The sequence below is a fragment of the Pantherophis guttatus genome, chromosome 2, assembly GCF_059756535.1.
Source record: "Pantherophis guttatus breed Tessera chromosome 2, ASM5975653v1, whole genome shotgun sequence".
Classification (NCBI taxonomy): Eukaryota; Metazoa; Chordata; class Lepidosauria; order Squamata; family Colubridae; genus Pantherophis; species Pantherophis guttatus.
In genome coordinates, this window is record NC_142064.1 from 289,504,819 (window position 1) to 289,525,964 (window position 21,146).

The 21,146-nt window shown below is 40.3% G+C and overlaps 2 protein-coding genes across 3 annotated transcripts in view; both read right to left on the reverse strand.

Moving 5' to 3' along the window:
* The window catches only part of LOC132708964 (uncharacterized), a 71,149-nt gene that overhangs the window by 14,582 nt on the left and 35,421 nt on the right, over positions 1–21,146 (reverse strand). The window contains 2 exon segments of the mRNA XM_087884942.1: positions 44–51; positions 3,347–4,366. Coding sequence (XP_087741068.1) covers positions 44–51; positions 3,347–4,366 — 1,028 coding nt within the window.
* The window catches only part of LOC148116099 (zinc finger protein with KRAB and SCAN domains 5-like), a 32,128-nt gene that overhangs the window by 295 nt on the left and 10,687 nt on the right, over positions 1–21,146 (reverse strand). Inside the window, exon 5 of one of the 2 annotated variants that reach the window (XM_087884909.1) lies at positions 7,322–7,451. In XM_087884909.1, the coding sequence (XP_087741035.1) occupies positions 7,322–7,451 (130 nt within the window). Of the gene's footprint in view, positions 1–6,696; positions 7,452–21,146 lie in introns of those variants that run through there. The other variant, XM_087884908.1, reaches the window with a different exon arrangement.

The following is a 21,146-nucleotide window of genomic DNA, read 5'->3' on the forward strand; positions in this document are numbered from 1 at the left end:
CCGTCTGTGGAGATGGAGAAAAATTTCTCTGGAGGATTTGAACTCTCTTCCCTCAAGGACAGCCGCCCTGAAGGCTCCGCAGAGATTGTGGGAGGCCTCCAAAGGGTCCAAATCCTGTCAGAAACAGCCAGAAGAGAAGGACCAGGAGGCTCTATGGGAAAGACAGCTTGTGTCTTGCGGTTGTTGGGAGGCAGATGGAACACAGGCAGGAAGGCCACAATCAGGAAAATGTTTTTATTTCTTTTTTATTTAATTCAATACATGCAGCTGCCCTTCCCACACTATTCGCTCAGCCTCCCAGCAAAGGGGGGAGGAGAAAGGGCAGGGACCCCTCCGGTCTCTTCTGATGAAAGAAAAGGAAGATCCTGAAAAAGGAATAGAAAGCTAAACTATGAGGAGGAAAAACCATTTTTACATAGGGATTGAGTAGGGAATTCACCTCAAGAAATGTGATTAGGAAACTTAAGGCCCTTGGAGAATTGAATACAGGGATATATCATTAGACCATAAATGAAAAGAGAAAATGAAAACGAAAAAGCAAAAGCAAAACAAGGAAAGCTGAAGGCTCCATTGAGAATTTTATGCATCTTTAGCAAGTAACTACATGACTGATAGTTAATTTTAAGTTACTTAATGTTATGACACATCATAAAAATAGAAGAATGTGGCCCTAATGCTTGAAAAATAAATTTTCCCCATGCATTTGTTTCCTTCTGTTCATTCCGGCCTCTTGCTTGAAAGGCAAATTGTTCACCCTGAAGCTTTCTGCATGCAGTCTACAGACATCTCTCATTATTCCATCACATCCTAAGAGGTCTTTGGCCTAAAACGGTTCCTTGATTCTGCATTCATCCTCGTTGACAGTGATTAATTTGACACAGTGGATGCAAGTTGGATTGAGGGGTCCTTGGTGCCCTCTGAGGTTGGTTGGTGCAGTGATGATCGTCCCTCGTTTGGCTAATGAAAGGTCTGCAACAACACAATCAAGCTCAGAGACCACCAAGGACCCCTCATTTCAACCATGAGCTACACATTGTCTCCTTTGTTGGCAGGCTGGATTATTTTTGGTATCTGGATATCCCAGAGAAAGTTCCCATTCGCATTTCTGCATGTTTCATCAGGAAGGACTGAAGTAATTTTTTGAAGTAGTTCTTAATTTCATCTTATTTTGGTCCCCATTGATTTCCAAATATCTTCCTTCTTGATTGATCCTTTGCAATGTTAGCACACCAGAGTGGTTTTCATTCTCATATCCTGGAGTAGGCCTAATTTGGGAGGGGGGGAGATCAGAGCCATCATTTATTGCCATTGGAACTTCAAACGGTTACTTAATAAATTATTGTAAATCAGGGACTGCCTGGGTTGGCCAGCAGGCTGCCTACCTATGGGAACTTAATATGCAACCACATATCCCTACCACTGCTTTCTCTTCCCTTCTTTTACACAACTCTGTGAAAATAGTTGCCATGGCACTGAAACGATGATAACTGCAACATAAGTAAGCAGTGTAGCCAGGCAGCTGGGAAGGCAAACAAAATTCTGAGATGCATCACCAGATGTACCACCCTCAGCAAAAAGGAGCTCCTATCCCTCTACATAGGGCTTTAGTGAGACTCCATTTGGAATACTGTGTCCAGTTCTGGAGACTTCACTTTAAAAAATGTATTGATAAGATTGTGTGAGTCCAGAGATGGGCAACACGAGGGAAGGCAAGGAAAGATCACCACAAAATTAGTACAAAGAGCCTATGAGTTGCATTTTCTAACTCAGCATCACTACAACCCCGTTCTCCTTATGGTTGTCTTTCTCAGTTATTACTTGTATAAAGTGAAATGGTGGAAAGGCAGACTGTGATAATACTAAGCAAAGTAAGAAAAGCTGAAATTAATAGTAAGGGATTCAGGACTAATTGCATTTCTGCCTGCAACTCTGCTCTAGTGGATATACTCATCAGAGAGAGTTACTTGAAACTGTCCAGTCTCTTCTTAAAAGTGTCCAGTGAGGAAGCACCCACGCTATCTAAAGGGAAGCTGTTCCACGGGTGAATTGTCCTCACCGTAAGAAAGTTCCAAGATGCTTCTCTCCTTGATTAGTTTCCATCCATTGTTCCTTATCTTGCCCTCTGGTGGTTTGGAAAGTTGGAACGGACTTTGTCATTCATCTAGTCCAACCCCCCGCCCAAGCAGGAGACCCTACACTGTTTCTGACAAATGGCAGTCCAATCTCATCTTGAAAGCCACGAGCGATGAAGCGCCCACAACCTCCGAAGGCAAGCTCTTTTATTGGTTGATTGTTCTGTCAGAAAATTTCTCCTTATTTCTAGGTAGAATCGCTCCTTGATAAGTTTCCATCCATTATTCCTTGTCTGGCCTTCAGGTGCCTTGGAAAATAGTCGCCTTTTACTGCTTTGGCTGCCTTGGAAATGGTGGGTCATTCTTTCTTGGACTTTGAAGGAAGCATATCCGACATTGACCCTCTCCTCTCTGTGGCAGCCCCTCAAATATTGGAACACTGCTATCCTGTCTCCGCTGGTCCTTCTCTTCACTAGACTAGCCATGCCCAGTTCCTATAATAGTTCTTATTTTAGTCTTCCGGCCTTTAATCAGCTTAGCTGCTCTTCTTTGCTCTTTTTCCAAAGTTTCAACATCTGCTTTGCAATGTGATGACCCAAACAGGATGCGGTATTCCAGGGGTGGTCTTACTAAGTCTTTATGAAGCGGTACTAATACTTCATGTTATTTTTATTCTATGCCTCTGTTTATACAACCAAGGATTGTATTCATTTTTTTGGCTGCTGCCGCACACAGGTGATTCATACTTCATTGATCATCCATTCCGACTCCAAGGACCCTTCACAGTTACTATTTTCCAGCCAGGTTTCAGGTAATCTGTTTTCCTGCCCAGATGTAAAAGCTTACTTTTCTCCACATTAAATTTCATTTTGTTGGATTCTACCTTGTCTTGTTTGGATCCGAAAGGCACAATATGCATACAAATCAAAATCTATGGTGGTGGATCAGCGGTTAGAATGCAGTACTATAGGCTAATTGCCCACAGCCATAAGTTTGATTCTGACAGGGTCATGGTTGATTCAGCTTTCATCCTTCTGAGGTGGTTAAAATGAGGACCCAGATTGCTGGAGACCATATGCTGATTTTGTAAACTGCCAAAGTGTGCTACAAAGCATTATAGACTGGTATATAAGTCTAAGTGGAATTACTATTGCTACGCAGTTTCTCCTGAGCGTGGATCCTTTTATGAGAAGTAAGACTAACTTTCTGAGGAAAGCCCTTTCCACACTCCGTTCATTTATATGGCTTCTCCCCTGTGTGGATCCTCTCATGGCAAATAAGATGAGCTCTTTCAGAAAACATCTTTCCACATTCCATGCATTTATACAGCTTCTCCCCTGTGTGGATCCTCTTATGGGAAATAAGATTACTTCTTCGAGCAAAGGCCTTTCCACACTCCAGGCATTTATACGGCTTCTCCCCTGTATGGATCCTCTTATGGGAAATAAGACTACTTCTTCGAGCAAAGGTTTTTTTGCACTCCATGCATTCATATGGCTTCTCCCCTGTGTGGATCATTTTGTGGGAAATAAGATTACCTCTTTGACCAAACGTCTTTCCACACTCCATGCATTTATACGGTTTCTCCCCTGTGTGGAAACTTTCATGTGCTCTTAGGTCACAGTTCTTAGCAAAGGTCTTTCCACACTCCATGCATTTATACGGCTTCTCCCCTGTGTGGATCCTCTTATGGGAAATAAGACTACATTTGTGAGCAAAGGTTTTTCCACACTCTATGCATTTATAGGGCTTTTCCCCTGTGTGGATCCTCTTATGGGAAATAAGACTACTTTTTCGTGTAAAGGTTTTTTCGCACTCCATGCATTTATACGGCTTCTCTCGTGCGTGGATCATTTTGTGGGAAATAAGATGACCTCTTTGACCAAACGTCTTTCCACACTCCATGCATTTACACAGTTTCTCCTCTGTGTGGAACCTTTCATGGGAAATAAGATTACCTCTTTGAGCAAAGGTTTTTCCACACTCCATGCATTTATACGGCTTCTCCCCTGTGTGGATCCTCTTATGGGAAATAAGATTACCTCTTTGAGCAAAGGTTTTTCCACACTCTATGCATTTATACGGCTTCTCCCCTGTGTGGATCCTCTTATGGGAAATAAGACTACTTCTTCGAGCAAAGGTTTTTTCGCACTCCATGCATTTATACGGCTTCTCTCCTGTGTGGATCATTTTGTGGGAAATAAGATGAGCTCTTTGACCAAACGTCTTTCCACACTCCATGCATTTACACGGTTTCTCCCCTGTGTGGAACCTTTCATGGCAAATAAGATGACCTCTTTGAGCAAAGGTTTTTCCACACTCCATGCATTTATACGGCTTCTCCCCTGTGTGGATCCTCTTATGGGAAATAAGATTACTTCTTCGAGCAAAGGCCTTTCCACACTCCAGGCATTTATACGGCTTCTCCCCTGTGTGGATCCTCTTATGGGAAATAAGACTACTTCTTCGAGCAAAGGTTTTTTTGCACTCCATGCATTCATATGGCTTCTCCCCTGTGTGGATCATTTTGTGGGAAATAAGATGACCTCTTTGACCAAACGTCTTTCCATACACCATGCATTTATACGGCTTCTCCCCTGTGCGGATCCTCTTATGGGAAGTAAGTTGCCTGCTTGTTCTAAAACATGTTCCACATTCCAAACATTTGTAAGGCTTCTCTTTTGTGTCTATCACTTTTTGAGATGTAAGGAACTTATTTCCAAGAGAAGGAATGAATGTCCCATTGGAACTTTGTCTGTTGTGTCTTCTTATAGCATCTTCTCCTTTGTTTTGGCTTATATAGTGTTCTTTTACTTGTAATTTAGCTTTGATTGGCTTCACACTTTCCCCAATATATTTTTTCCTTATTTTCTCCTGTTGGGCAAGAAAGTCTTGCATCAGAGCATCGGTAGAAGATGAGCTTTCCTGATTCCAATCATTTGACTGGTTTCTATCATGGGTTTCTGGTTCCATTCGAATTCCAAACTTCTCCGTTCCATCTTTAGCATTGATCATTTGGAGCAGTTCACAGGAATCTTGATTCTCCTGCCCATTATTACCTTCAAAGCAAAAGAGAAATGAAAACGGTAACAAGGTTAGAGAAAATGATCAAACTGTACAAAGTCAAATGAATTTCCTTCTGAATTTTTCCAAAATTCTTTTAAGTTTTACATTTGCATGCTTACAGTGGTGTGATATAGACAGGATGATTTCTATATTCATGAGTTCTGAAAGCTTTGAAAATATCTAGAAAACATCTCTTTCTTTACAATTATCTATATATGTGCAAATCTCAATCAAAGTCTGTTTTGAGTCATGGAATAAACAGGGGAAACACCCAACGAGGAATAAGGAGAAAACTTAAGATTTATTGGGCTGGGTTAATTTCAGCAGAGACCTGTGAGAACTGAAACCATTTTGAAAAAAGCTCCTTCTTCCCCGGTGTACCTTGGAGCAGGTACTCCACCGCATCTGTCTGGCAGACAGGACTTCCGCTCGGCCCGTTCCTTGATCCCAACGATGAGACTTCGGAGCGAAGTCCCTTGATTGAAGCCTCCCATTGGCTTGTAAACGCTCATCGCGCTGAGACTGGAAAGATTGGGAGGCTTCAACAATGGCTATTTTGCTGCCCCAAAGTCTCATCAGCTTACAAAGGCTTTTTGGCCGGGTCTGGTTCAGGCTTCTGATGGCAGAGAACAGAGGCCTAAACTACTTTAGTGCGAGATCACACGAGAAGTGCAAGATCTCACACTAATGATCTTGCGGGATCTCAGGCTGCAGTACTTTAGTCCTGTGTTCCCTACAAACTGAGGACTGCACGAGATCCAGGGCAAAAGTCTTTGAAAACAAAGAGGCCTCTCCTTTGTTTCCAAAGCATTTTGCCCTGGATCTCGTGCAGGCCTTGGTGAGAAGAGAACAGAGGCCTAAACTATTGTAGTGTAAGATCATGTGAGATCAGTAGTGCCAGATTTCCCACTATTGATCTTGTGTATCTCTCAGTAATTTAGGCCTTTTTTTTCTGCAAATGTACCCAAGCAGGCAAAGGAACCGATGGCTCGCTACGGCCTCGTAACATAAGTCCGAGCAGGGTGGGGTGGGGGTGCAGGTAGGATGATTGTTGTTGCAACGCCTGTCATTTGTAAGTGTGAATGACGGCTGTGGTGCTGTAACATTCATTATTTCAGGACTAGGAGAGGGCTGGTATGGTTGCTTAGTGAACTGTCGTAACTTGGAGATCACCTGTATCCTAGGATGCTCTGAGTCATATTTCATGAGGCCTTTGTTCTTGAATTGGATTGGGAGAATGCTCTTCCATGGCCCGAGCGTGAAAGTTCTATTCCCACACAATTTGGGGAGGTTTCAGAGAACAAATGACAAACACATTCTTCTCACATGATCTCCAGAGGACACATAAAAGCACACCTCATTATTCTCAGCCTCCACAGATAAGTTCAAATAGAAATGGAAAAATACAGATAAGGAATGCCCCAAAAGGACCTCAGCAAAGAGACACTGACTCTTTCCTTCCTTGGGGTACGACAAGGCCAGATACTTCCCTTCTCCCTCCCAGGAGACAATATCTGATTAGTGATTTTTTAAATAAAAAGTAAGTATAATCTATCTTCTTTTTTTTTTTTTTTTTGTAAATATTTTTTTTTCAAACTTAAACATAAAATATAGCTTTCAAGAGCAGAGTCTCGATCTGGTCATAGATGGTTACCACGCTTACATTTCTTTAACAAGCTCCGTTCACAATTTCCCATTACATCTTTTACAAATAAAAATTCAAAACATAAAAGAACAAGTTTTAACATAAATTCTAACATCTTCCTCTAAACAAATCCATTATATCAATACAATTTTAATTTCAAATTAACTCTCACTCATTTTTATATCTATATTTCAATCTTAATTATATCTTGTTCTTCTTCACCTTAGCATCAGCTAAGCGATCAGCATCAAAAAAATTTTTTAACAATATTCTAACCTCTTATTCTAATTATTTACCCTACAATTTTATCACCACAGATCTTGATTTCAAATTCCATACCACTCCATTTTTATTACACTTTATAAGACCAAGTTGTATCTAATTCTTAATCTCTTGACCCTTTCCTCGATTCTTAATATCTTAAACTTTATCAATTTATCTTTGATTTTATCCCACTTATCATCTATTACACTTTTAATGTTACACAGATATAATCTGTCTTCTTGAACTCTCTGATTTGGGACAAGAAAACTCTTACCCAGAGAGACCACGTTCCTATAGTTTTCAAGCATGACTTCCGAATGCAGCGCTTTCTGGTCAGGATCCAGCTGAGACCATTCCTCCTCAGAGAAATAGACAGCCACCTCCTCAAAGGACACAAGACTCTCCTGAACACGGAAAAAAGAACAGAACAGGAAGATTCGCAAGATCTGTTCATCATCATCAATGATTTAGACAAGGCGGTTGAAGGGGAACTCATCAAATTTGCAGACAAGACCAAATTGGCAGGAATACCAACACTGCACAAAATAGGCTCGAGATATAGAGGGATTGACAGATTGGCACCTTCTAACAAAATGAAATTCAATGGTGAGAAATGTAATGTGTTACATTTAGGAAAGAAAAACCAAATGCACTGCCATAGAATAGGTGATGCCTGGCTCAAAAGTAGTAAGTGGAACAGGGATCTTGGAGTCCTAGTGGACAATCACTTAAACGTGAGCCAGCAGTGTGCTACAGTTGCCAAGAAACACCCAACAGAATCATAGGTTGCATTAAGAAAGGGATAGAATCAAGATCACATGAAGTATTAGTGCCACTTTAGAATGCCTTGGTAAGACCACACTTAGGAACTTTGCATCCAGTATTAGTTGCCAAGATGTAACAAAGATCTTGGGACTCTAGAAAGAGTGCAAGGAAGAGCAACTGAGACGATGAGGGGACTGGAGGCTAAAACATACGATGAACGGGTGCAGGAACTGGGCATGGCTAGTCTAGTGAAGAGAAGGACCAGGGGAGACAGGGTACCAGTGCTCCAATATTTGAGGGGCAGAGAGGAGGGGGTCAAGCTATTTTCCAAAGGACTTCCGGTTTCCCTGTCTTTGGCGACGGCGGTGCCTTTTGAAGCTCCGCCAGCCCCTCCGCCTGTAGAGCCGCTTCGCGATCCAGAAGCGGCTCGAAAACTTCAAAATCCACAGGATTGCTGAAGTAGAGATCGCAGGGCACAGGTCGAGCCACTGTAACCCCCCAGGGAATTGTTTCTGGGGAGAGAACAGGCGCGGCTCCCTTCCAACCTGCTGAAACTCCGGGCGACGTGGGACGATTCTGCTTTTGCAGAACAAGCCGGCTGCAGGAAACTCAAAGGGAAAAGAACCAGCTTTAATAAACAGCGAAACTATCTGAACCCTGAAACTTGGAAACGCAAGTATTAGCGCTTTGTTGATTTTTTAATCTGAGAAAAATGCGAACGAGTGAAAGTGCTTTGAAAAAACATGGCGCTCAGCCTTAGAGTTAACGAGCCAGCGAGTGTGGATTGGTGAAGTTATCTTGCTTTGTTACAAAGTTTCCAAGTTGCTACAAAGTTGCCTTGTTTGTAATAAGAGAAACAAGTGAAAAATTTCTCCCTTTTCAATACTTGACTTTGCTTTACTCCAGCTTTTACCTGATCAAATCTGGGGGACTTTTTTAGAAGTCTTTGTGCAGGAGGAAAAGGAAAAGGAACTTCCCTCTTTAGAAAAACTAGACTACGTGGCAGGATGGCTTCAAAGAAGCAGGAAGGGAAGGCAACAGGGGGGGGATCCCCCACACACAAACATGAAACGCAGCTTCCCCCTGCTCAACAGCTACAGACTCAGAAAAAAGAATTTGATGTGGGAGATTTAAAAGAATTTATTTCTAAAACTTTGGATGATAAATTTCAAAAATCTCAACAGGAGATAGATGATAAACTTCAAAAATCACATCAGGAATTTATGCAGGAAATTAATGAAGTTAAAGATATGGTGAAACAGAACCAAAACAAGGTGACCAAAAAAATATCAGAAGTGGCATCTGGCCTGGCAGAATTTATCGGGAAAGTTGATTTTAAAGTTGAAGAACTTAAATCAGAAGTTAATGTTAAGATGAAAGACAATGATTATAAAATTGCTGATGTTGACAATAAAATGCAAAGAGTTGAAAACGAGATTGTCATGATACAATTCAGGGCAATGGAGTTTGCTATACGGCTTCGAGGAATTCGAGAGGAGGAAAGACAGGATTTGAGACAAGTTTGTTCTGAGGCCCTGGCTAAGATTATACAAGTTAATCCTGATGTGGTTTTTCACAAAATAGACAAAATTTACAGAGTGAATTCCTGGGTGGCCAGACAAAGACAATTACCTAGAGATGTGGTCATATATTTTACAGATAGAGAAATAAGAAACGATATCCTGCAAAAATCCTTTTATACTTCTGTGCAAGTGGGGGGCTCACGAATTGGAATTTATAAAGAATTACCTCCTAAAATGCTGAAAGCTAGAAAAGAATTTGGTTTTCTTGTTAAGGAATTGCAAAATTTACAGATACCTTTCCGGTGGGACGCCCCAGTTGGTATAATTTTCAGATATAAGGGAGAAAGATATCGTTTGAATACCGTGGAGAAGGCACAGCACTTCTACACTACTATTCTTAAGGAAAGAACACCATCTCCACGTACATCTACAGTTTTGGAGATTAAGGAGAGTGAAGAGAAGCAACCTCAATGAGAATTGCAAGAACAGTCTAAGCAGGAATTAGAGGAAATGCAAGGTGCAGAAGGAGGTTTTCTGGATGAGCCTTTGCTGGAATCTTCTCCAATTTTGGACCCGACTCAGATGATTGAAGTTAAGGACCAACGTATAACTCGAGCTCAATCTAAGTTACTTAAACAAAAGCAACAACAACAACAGGAAAGACAAGACAAGGAGGCAGTTAAGAGTACTGCATAAGAGATTGGAGCCATGGGGGGAGCGAGATCGAAGCTTTCGGATGATCTTCAATTATTCTGCTCTTTGCTCCAGAAAGAGGGAGATGATGTTTAAGTGTTTATCTTGGAATGTCAATGGGTTGAATTCAGCACAGAAAAGGAAGAAACTATTTACATATTTGAAACAATTTAATAATGATATAATTTGTTTACAAGAAACACATATCACAACTCAAGATCAAAAATATTTGATAAACTCCAAACTAGGAACACATTTTATATCTTCAACTTCGCAAAAAAAGAATGGTGTGGTTATTTATGTAAATAAAAAGTTAACAGCTAAAGTTATAGAAGCAGATGAAGATGGTAGGTTTGTAGCAATTGAATTGCTTACAGCAAACGGCCAAATTCTTCTGATTGGAATTTATGCTCCCAATCAACAACAGGACTATTTCTATAAGATGTTACATACTAAAATACTGCAATGGGATTACAGATCTATTTTAATTATGGGAGACTGGAATGGAGTAATTGACTCTAAATTAGATAAAAAGAGTTTGGCAAAGTCTAGGATCAGATTACCACAGACCTTTTTTGACATGAAAGAAGATATGGAACTAAAAGATGTTTGGAGAATACATAATCCAAAAGAATTGGACTACACTTTTTTTTCTGACAGACACAGATCCTTCTCTAGGATTGATTTCATTTTGTTGACAGATGACTTACTTGTTAAGACAAAAAGAACAAAGATCTTTCCAAGAACTTTGACTGACCATAGCCCAGTATGGATAGAAATTGAGATAGATAAGGTTGAGAGACGTTCTTGGAGATTAAATGAGAACTTGTTTAGATATGAAAAAAACACAACAGAACTTAAAAAGCATTTGAAAGAATTTTTTGAAATAAATCTGAATAAAGGTACCCCAATAGAAATTGTGTGGGACGCAAGTAAAGCATATACGAGAGGGGTACTTATCTACATGAACTCTAAACATAGACTGTTTCGACAAAAGAAAAGATCCGAACTGGAAATAGAAATAAAGAATAAAGAACAGTTACTTATTAAAAATCCAACAGATGAAAGAATACATGGTGCTATAAAACTTTTGAAAGACCAATTTCAAATGCTTATGGCGGAACAAGTTGCAACAAACTTACAATATGCGAAGCATAACACATTTTGTAACGCTAATAAACCGGGCAGATGGTTGGCTTACACATTGAGGAAAAAACAAAGTATACGGACTATTGATAGTATTGATATTGGAGGGAAAGAAATTTTTCAACAAAAATTAATTAATTTTATAATTTTGTGGACTATTATACCAAACTATATGCCAAAGAGGAGGTGCAGAATGGACTTATAGAAAAATATTTAAATGATAAAAGAGTTACAAAAATTACTGATCAACAAAAGGAAAGAATGAATTATCCTATAACAGAGGAGGAGATAATAGTAGCAATTAAACAGTTAAAAATAGCCAAAACTCCTGGCACGGATGGTTTGACCGCAGTGTATTACAAAACTTTGCAAGCTGAAATGGTGGGACAACTCAGAGATTTATTTTGCAATATTCAACAAGGGGGTAAAATACCCCCATCATGGACAACTGCTTATATATCTTTGATACCAAAAGAACAAGTCGGTCCTAAAACAGAGAATTATAGACCAATATCTCTTTTGAATACAGATTATAAAATCTATGCGAAAGTATTAGCCAACAGGTTGATGCCAGTAATCCAAAAGGTGATTCATGATGATCAAGCGGGATTTATCGAGGGCAGACATATGAAGGATAATGTAAGGCAAGTAATAGATTTATTGGAATATCTTGAGAAGAATAAACAGATTCCTGCAGTGCTGGTCTTTCTGGATGCTGAGAAGGCCTTTGATAGAGTGGATTGGAATTTTCTATTAAAGACTTTAAAAAAGATGGATTTTGGGGATCAATTTATACAGGCGATTTCAGCAATTTACCAAGAGCAAAAGGCACAGATTATCATTAATGGAAGTTTAACAACAGAGTTTAAAATTGAAAAAGGAACAAGACAGGGATGTCCGTTGTCCCCACTGTCAGCGTTCCAAATTAGGCTTTCTTCCAACGCTGACATAACAAGTTGAAGCAGAAAGAGCGGAAGCTTGATTTATTGCTGAGATGAACTTTTACCTAGTTTTGTATATACAGATAGGGTTTCCTGGGAGACGAGGGTGGGGGCTGCATTCCTGTGAAAAGAACGTGCCGGGATGTAGAGATGGATCTGTATGATGGCCAATGGGACGTGGGGGCTGGAGAGCGGAAGAGGAGGGGGTTGGAAGGAGGGGCCAGTTTGGCTGCAATTTTGAGTCAGAAATGTTGGATTCTGCTATGCTTAAAAATAAAATGTTTCATTAGACAGCTTGCGCTTGAGAATGAAGTTTATTCAAGATAGCACCGAAACCTGACACCCACTTTTATTTATTCTAACACTAGAAGTCTTGCTAAACACAATACGGGACTCTAATATCTTGAAAGGTATAATGATTAGGCAAGAGGATTACAGAATAAAGGCATTTGCAGATGATCTGGTTGTTACCCTATCACAACCAATGGAATCAATAATCCTTTTTTTTTTTTATTGCAAAAGTTTTACAATTACATTTTCACCCCTTTTTTTCACCCCCCCACCTCCCTCCCCAAACTTCCCGTCCTCCCTAACCCTCCCCCCCAGACTTCCCTATTATGTACTCATAACTAATAATACTGATATATATACCTGAACCCATCCCTCCCCCTATTTTATTTTCCCTCTTTATCTCTTTACATTAAGATATTTCTAATACATTGTTTTCAAATAAAAGCTATTTGGTACTTTCTAGTTTGGTATTTGTTCTGAACATATTCTATCCACCTTTTCCATTCCCATTCATAAGTCTCTTGTGAACAATCTTTTAAATATGCTGAAATCTTCGCCATCTCTGCAAAACTGGCCATCTTCAAAGTCCATTCCTCGATAGTAGGCAAAGCTTCATTCTTCCAATATTTACCTATCAACAATCTTGCTGCTGTTATCATATACAATATTAATTTTATTTCACCCCGTGTAAAACCCTTAACTATACCCAATAAAAACAATTGTGGAGAAAATTGAATTTTTTTCTTCAAAACATTCTGCATGACCCACCAAATTTTTATCCAAAAAGCCTTAACTTTCCTACAGGTCCACCAAACATGATAATACGTAGCATCCAAACATTCGCATCTCCAACATTTTGGCTGAACATTAGGGTACATACATGACAGCTTTTTAGGATCTAAATGCCATCTATAAAACATTTTATAGAAATTTTCCCTCAGGTTCTGCGACTGTGTAAATTTAACATTCTGAACCCAAATTTTTTCCCATGTTTCCAACATCACTGGTTCTTCAAAATTTTGTGCCCACTTAATCATACAATCTTTAACTAATTCCGTTTCTGAATCCCTTTCTAGCAAAACATTATAAAGCCTTTTAATATGCATTGGACCTTTCTCTCTTATATGTCTAACCAATTCTTCCTCATGCAACATAATACCAGTTTTTTGGTCCTCTTTCCATCTCAATTGTAATTGATTATATTGTAACCAGGTTAAATTAATCCCTTCGTCCAACAGTGTCTGCAATGTCTTCAGCTGCCATCTGCCCGCATCTGTAAAAAGAACCTCTTTGTATAAAACCCCCCCGAGTGACATTATATTTGTATTCCACAAGGTATGACCAAGATCCAGCCATAGTGGTATTTTATAATCCCATTTGAGTCGGTGCTTCTTCCAAACTCTCATCAAAGAGTCTCTAAGTATATGACTTTTAAATACTTTATCAACTTTGTCATCATAAAATAGGTAAGCATGCCATCCAAATTCAAGATCAAAACTTTCTGCATTCAATATTCCAGCCTTTTTACTTCCAAACCAATCACTTGTTAAAGTTAAAGCTGCTGCATCATAATATAACTGTAGGTTTGGAAGTTTAAGGCCTCCTCTTTCTGGAACATCTTGCATAATTTTCAATTTCACTCTCGGCTTTTTGTCGTTCCAGACAAACTTATTAAGTCCAGTTTGCCAAACTTTCAGTTGTTTATCACTTTTAAGCACCGGAATCATTTGAAACAAAAACAGAAATCTTGGCAAAATGTTCATCTTAACTGCTGCTATTCTTCCAAGTAAAGACAGTTGCAGCTTTTTCCAAGTCTCCATGTCTTTCTGAACCTCTCGCCACAACACCTCATAGTTATTTTGAAACAATTTCATGTTTGATTCTGCAACCTGAACTCCAAGATATTTTACCTTAGGTACAATTTCAAAACCTGCCCTCCTTTCAAGCTCATGTTTACGATCTTGTGTCATATTTTTGACTATCATTTTAGTCTTTTTTGAATTCACTCTAAAACCTGAAACTCTACCATAATCTTGTATAATGTCGTTCATCAGGATTGTTGATTCCATTGGTTGTGATAGGGTAACCACCAGATCATCTGCAAATGCCTTTATTCTATAATCCTCTTGCCTTATCATTATGCCTTTCAAAATTTTTGAGTCCCGTATTGTATTTAGCAAGACTTCCAATGTTAAAATAAATAAAAGTGGGGACAACGGACATCCCTGTCTTGTTCCTTTTTCAATTTTAAACTCTGTCGTCAAACTTCCATTAATAATAATCTGTGCTTTTTGCTCTTGATAAATTGCTGAGATCGCCTGTATAAATTGGTCCCCAAGGCCCATCTTTTTTAAAGTCTTTAGTAGAAAATTCCAATCCACTCTATCAAAGGCCTTCTCCGCATCCAAAAAAACCAGCACTGCAGAAATCTGTTTATTCTTATCAAGATATTCCAATAAGTCTATTACTTGCCTTACATTGTCCTTCATATATCTGCCCTCAATAAATCCCGCTTGGTCCGCATGAATCACCTTTTGGATTACTGGCATCAACCTGTTGGCTAATACCTTCGCATAAATTTTATAGTCTGTGTTCAAAAGAGATATTGGTCTGTAATTCTCTGGTTTTTTAGGACCAACTTGTTCTTTTGGTATCAAAGATATATAAGCAGTTGTCCAGGATGGGGGTATTTTACCCCCTTGTTGAATATTGCAAAATAAATCTCTAAGTTTTCCCACCATTTCAGCTTGTAAAGTTTTGTAATACACTGCAGTCAAACCATCCGTGCCAGGAGCTTTGGCTGTTTTTAGCTGTTTAATTGCTGCTGTTATCTCCTCCTCTGTTATAGGATAATTCATTCTTTCCTTTTGTTGATCAGTAATTTTTGTAACTCTCTTATCCTTTAAATATTTTTCTATAAGTCCATTCTGCACCTCTTCTTTGGCATATAGTTTAGTATAATAATCCACAAAAGCTTCTTTAATTAGTTTTTGTTGAAAGATTTCTTTCCCTCCAATATCAATACTATCAATAGTCCGTATACTTTGTTTTTTCCTCAATGTGTAAGCCAACCATCTGCCCGGTTTGTTAGCGTTGCAAAATGTATTATGCTTCGCATATTGTAAACTTGTTGCAACTTGTTCCGCCATAAGCATTTGAAATTGGTCTTTCAAAAGTTTTATAGCACTTCGTATTCTTTCATCTGTTGGATTTTTAATAAGTAACTGTTCTTTATTCTTTATTTCCATTTCCAACTCAGATCTTTTCTTTTGTCGGAGCAGTCTATGTTTAGAGTTCATGTAGATGAGTACCCCTCTCATATAAGCTTTACTTGCATCCCAAACAATTTCAATTGGGGTACCTTTATTCAAATTTATTTCAAAAAATTCTTTCAAGTGCTTTTTAAGTTCTATTGCATTTTTTTCATATCTAAACAAGTTCTCATTTAATCTCCAAGAACGTCTCTCAACCTTATCCATCTCAATTTCTATCCATACAGGGCTATGGTCAGTCAGAATTCTTGGACAAATCTTTGTTCTTTTTGTCTTAACAAGTAGATCATTTGACAACAGGATAAAATCAATCCTAGAAAAGATCTATGTCTATCCGAAAAAAAAGTGTAGTCCAATTCATTTGGATTATGTATTCTCCAAACATCTTTTAATTCCATATCTTCTTTCATATCAAAAAAAGTCTGTGGTAGTCTAATTCTAGACTTTGCCAAGCTCTTTTTATCTAGTTTAGAATCAATTACTCCATTCCAGTCTCCCATAATTAAAATAGATCTATAGTCCCATTGCAATATTTTAGTATGTAACATCTTATAAAAATAATCCTGTTGTTGGTTGGGAGCATAAATTCCAATCAAAAGAATTTGACCATTTGCTGTGAGCAATTCAATTGCTACAAACCTACCATCTTGATCTGCTTCTATAACTTTCGCTGTTAATTTTTTATTTACATAAATAACCACACCATTCTTTTTCTGCGAAGTTGAAGATATATAATGTGTTCCTAGTTTTGAGTTTATCAAATATTTTTGATCTTGAGTTGTGATATGCGTTTCTTGTAAACATATTATATCATTATTAAATTGTTTCAAATATGTAAATAATTTCTTCCTTTTCTGTGCTGAATTCAACCCATTGACATTCCAAGATAGACACTTAAAGGTCATCAGCCTCTTTCTGGAGCACAGAGCAAAATATTTGAAGTTCATCCGAGAGCTTCGATCTCGCTCCTCCCATAGCTCCACTCTCTTGTACGGTACTCTTAACTGCCTTCTTGTCTTGTCTTTCCTGTTGTTGTTGTTGCTTTTGTTTAAGTAGCTTGGATTGGGCTCTAGTTATACGTTGATCTTTAACTTCTGTCAACTGAATCAAATCCAAGATTGGAGAAGAATCCAACAAGGGCTCACTCAGGAATCAATAATCCTGATGAAGGACATTATACATGACTATGGTAAAGTTTCAGGTTTTAGACTGAATCCAAAAAAGACTAAAATGATAGCTAAAAAAACATGACACAAGATCGTAAACATGAGCTTGAAAGAAGAGCAGGTTTTGAGACTGTACCTAAGGTAAAATATCTAGGAGTTCAGGTTGCAGAATCAAACATGAAATTGTTTCAAAATAACTATGAGGTGTTGTGGCGAGAGGTGCAGAAAGACATGGAGACTTGGAAAAAAACTGCAGCTGTCTCTACTTGGAAGAATAGCGGCAGTTAAGATGAACATTTTGCCAAGATTTCTTTTTTTTGTTTCAAATGATTCCGGTGAAATTAAAAGTGATAAACAACTGAAAGTTTGGCAAACTGGACTTAATAAGTTTGTCTGGAACGACAAAAAGCCGAGAGTGAAATTGAAAATTATGCAAGATGTTCCAGAAAGAGGAGGCCTTAAACTTCCAAACCTACAGTTATATTATGATGCAGCAGCTTTAACTTTAACAAGTGATTGGTTTGGAAGTAAAAAGGCTGGAATATTGAATGCAGAAAGTTTTGATCTTGAATTTGGATGGCATGCTTACCTATTTTATGATGACAAAGTTGATAAAGTATTTAAAAGTCATATACTTAGAGACTCTTTGATGAGAGTTTGGAAGAAGCACCGACTCAAATGGGATTATAAAATACCACTATGGCTGGATCTTGGTCATACCTTGTGGAATACAAATATAATGTCACTCGGGGGGGTTTTATACAAAGAGGTTCTTTTTACAGATGCGGGCAGATGGCAGCTGAAGACATTGCAGACACTGTTGGACGAAGGGATTAATTTAACCTGGTTACAATATAATCAATTACAATTGAGATGGAAAGAGGACCAAAAAACTGGTATTATGTTGCATGAGGAAGAATTGGTTAGACATATAAGAGAGAAAGGTCCAATGCATATTAAAAGGCTTTATAATGTTTTGATCCCAAAATCTCGGCTGATGACCTGGTGGCCGCCTGGGATAGGGCGGCTGCCGGGGCTTTGGACCGGGTCGTGCCTTTGCGGCCTCTGACCCGGCACCGAACTCACCTAGCTCCTTGGTTTTCCGAGGAGCTGAGGGAGATGAAGCGCCGGAAAAGACGCCTAGAGAGCAGTTGGAGGGCCAGTCGTTCCGAGTCTGACTTGACACTGGTAAGGTCTCATATTAAGACCTACCTAGTGGCGATAAAAGCGGCGAAATCTAGCTATTTTGCCGCTCTTATCGCGTCATCAGATAACCGCCCAGCCACCCTGTTTAGGGTGACCCGCTCCCTCCTCCATCTGGGAGCGCGGGAGGACCCCTTGCAGGGCCGAGCTGAGGATTTTGTACAGTATCTGGATGATAAAATAACTCAGATTCGGGAAGACTTGGCCGCCGACTGGGTTAGTTCAGACGAGATGACTGAGGCAGGCCTTGAGAATGTTATCTGGGAGGAGTTCGATCCTGTGGCTCCCGAGGACATGGACAGGATCTTGGGACGGCTGAACGCAACCACATGTTTATTGGACCCGTGTCCCTCCTGGTTGGTGCTGGCTTCCCGGGAGGTTACACGAGGCTGGCTCCAGGGGATTATTAACGCTTCTTTGAGCGAGGGTGTCCTGCCGGCCGCCTTGAAAGAGGCGGTGGTGAGGCCTCTCCTCAAGAAGCCATCCCTGGATCCGGCTATTTTGGCTAACTATCGTCCAGTCTCCAACCTTCGCTTTATTGCGAAGGTTGTTGAGAGTGTGGTGGCGCGACAGCTTCCCCGGTACCTGGATGAAGCTGTCTATCTGGATCCGCTCCAGTCCGGCTTCAGACCTGGGTACAGCACGGAAACGGCATTGGTCGCGTTGGTGGATGATCTCTGGAGGGCCCGGGATAGGGGTTATTCCTCTATCCTGGTCCTATTAGACCTCTCAGCGGCTTTTGATACCATCGACCATGGTATCATATTGCGCCGGCTGGAGGGACTGGGAGTGGGGGGCACTGTTTTGCGGTGGTTCTCCTCCTATCTCTCCGACCGGTCGCAATCTGTGTTGACAGGGGGGCAGCGGTCGACCCCAAGGCGCCTTGTTTGTGGGGTGCCGCAAGGGTCGGTCCTCTCGCCCCTCCTGTTCAACATTTATGTGAAGCCGCTGGGTGAGATCATCCGTGGTTTTGGGGTGGAGTTCCATCAGTACGCTGATGACACTCAGCTGTACATTTCCACCCCAGACCATCCCAATGATGCCTTGGAAGTGATGTCCCAGTGCCTGGAGGCCGTGCGGGTCTGGATGGGGAGAAACAGGCTTCGACTCAACCCTTCCAAGACCGAGTGGCTGTGGCTGCCGGCGTCCCGGTATAGCCAGCTGACGCCATCGCTGGTTATTGGGGGCGAATCATTGGCCCCCACAGAGAGGGCCCGCAACTTGGGTGTCCTCCTGGATGCGCGGCTGTCCTTAGAAGGGCATATGACAGCCGTGGCCAGGAGGGCTTTTTGTCAGGTTCGCCTGATACGCCAGTTGCGTCCCTTTCTGGACCGGGACTCCCTACGCACGGTCACTCAAGCACTCGTCACTTCTCGTCTGGACTATTGTAACGCTCTCTACATGGGGCTCCCCTTGGGGTGCACCCGGAGGCTCCAACTGGTGCAGAATGCGGCTGCGCGGGGGATTATGGGAGCGACGGGGCGCTCCCATGTGACTCCTCTCCTGCGCGAGCTGCATTGGCTTCCGGTGGACTTCCGGGTGCGCTTCAAGGTGTTGGTGATTACCTTTAAAGCGCTCCATGGCTTAGGGCCAGGGTACTTACGGGACCGCCTTCTGCCACCAATAGCCTCCCACCGGCCGGTTCGCTCCCACAGAGAGGGTCTCCTCAGGGTGCCGTCGGCCAGACAATGCCGGCTGACGACCCCCAGGAGGAGAGCCTTCTCTGTGGTGGCACCTACCCTATGGAACAATCTACCCCCAGAGATACGAGTGATTTCCGACCTCCGGATTTTTCGTCGGGCCCTAAAAACTCATTTTTTTCAACTAGCTGGTCTGTCCTGATTTTAGGGTTAGTTTTAAAATTTTTAAAATTTTAATATTTATTTTAATTGACAAATTTTAAATTATGAGCCAAATTTATAAATTATCTTAATCTTATTTTAATTGTGATGTTTGTTATAGATGTTTTTTATCTGGCTGTTCACCGCCCTGAGTCCGAAAGGAGAAGGGCGGTATAGAAATGCGAATAAATAAATAAAAATAATAAATAAATAAAATGTTGGAGATCTGAATGTTTGGATGCTACGTATTATCATGTTTGGTGGACCTGTAGGAAAGTTAAGGCTTTTTGGATAAAAATTTGGTGGGTCATGCAGAATGTTTTGAAGAAAAAAATTCAATTTTCTCCACAACTGTTTTTATTAGGTATAGTTAAGGGTTTTACATTGGGTGAAACAAAATTGATATTGTGTATGATAACAGCAGCAAGATTGTTGATAGGTAAATACTGGAAGAATGAAGCTTTGCCCACTATCGAGGAATGGACTTTGAAGATGGGCAGCTTTGCAGAGATGGCGAAGATTTCAGCATACTTAAAAGATTGTTCACAAGAGACTTATGAATGGGAATGGAAAAGGTGGATAGAATATGTTCAGAACAAATATCAAACTAGAAAGTATCAAATAGCTTTTATTTGAAAATAACGTATTAGAAATATTTTAATGTAATGAGGTAAAGAGAAAAATTATACAGGGGAGGGAGGGGTTCAAGTTTACATATAAGTGTTATATTATGGGGGGTTTTTTTGTTGTGTTTTCTTTTTACCAGTTATGAGTATATTATAGGGAAGTCTGGGGGGAGGGGAGGGTTAGGGAGGGTTAGGGAGGATGGGAAGTTTGGGGGGGGAGGTGGGGGGGGGAAAAGGGGTGAAAATGTAATTGTAAAACTTTTGCAATTAAAAAAAAAAAAAAAGCTATTTTCCAAAGCACCTGAAGGCCAGACAAGGAATAATGGATGGAAACTGAACAAGGAGAAATTCAACCTGAAAATAAGGAGACGTTTTCTTACAGTGAAAGCAATGCAACAATGGAAAAGAAGTTTCATGGGAGCTTCATCACTGGGAGCTTTCAAGAAGAGACTAGACTGCCAAAATGGTGTAGTGAGGTTGGACTAGATGACTTACAAGGTCCCTCCCAACTCTGTTAATCTGTACCTTAGGAGGTTGATAAATTAAAAAAGAAAGGTGGTCCAGCAGTTCCTGCCACTGTCATACGTTTATTCCTAATTCTTCAAGGACTTTAAAAGATGTGCTTCTTGTAA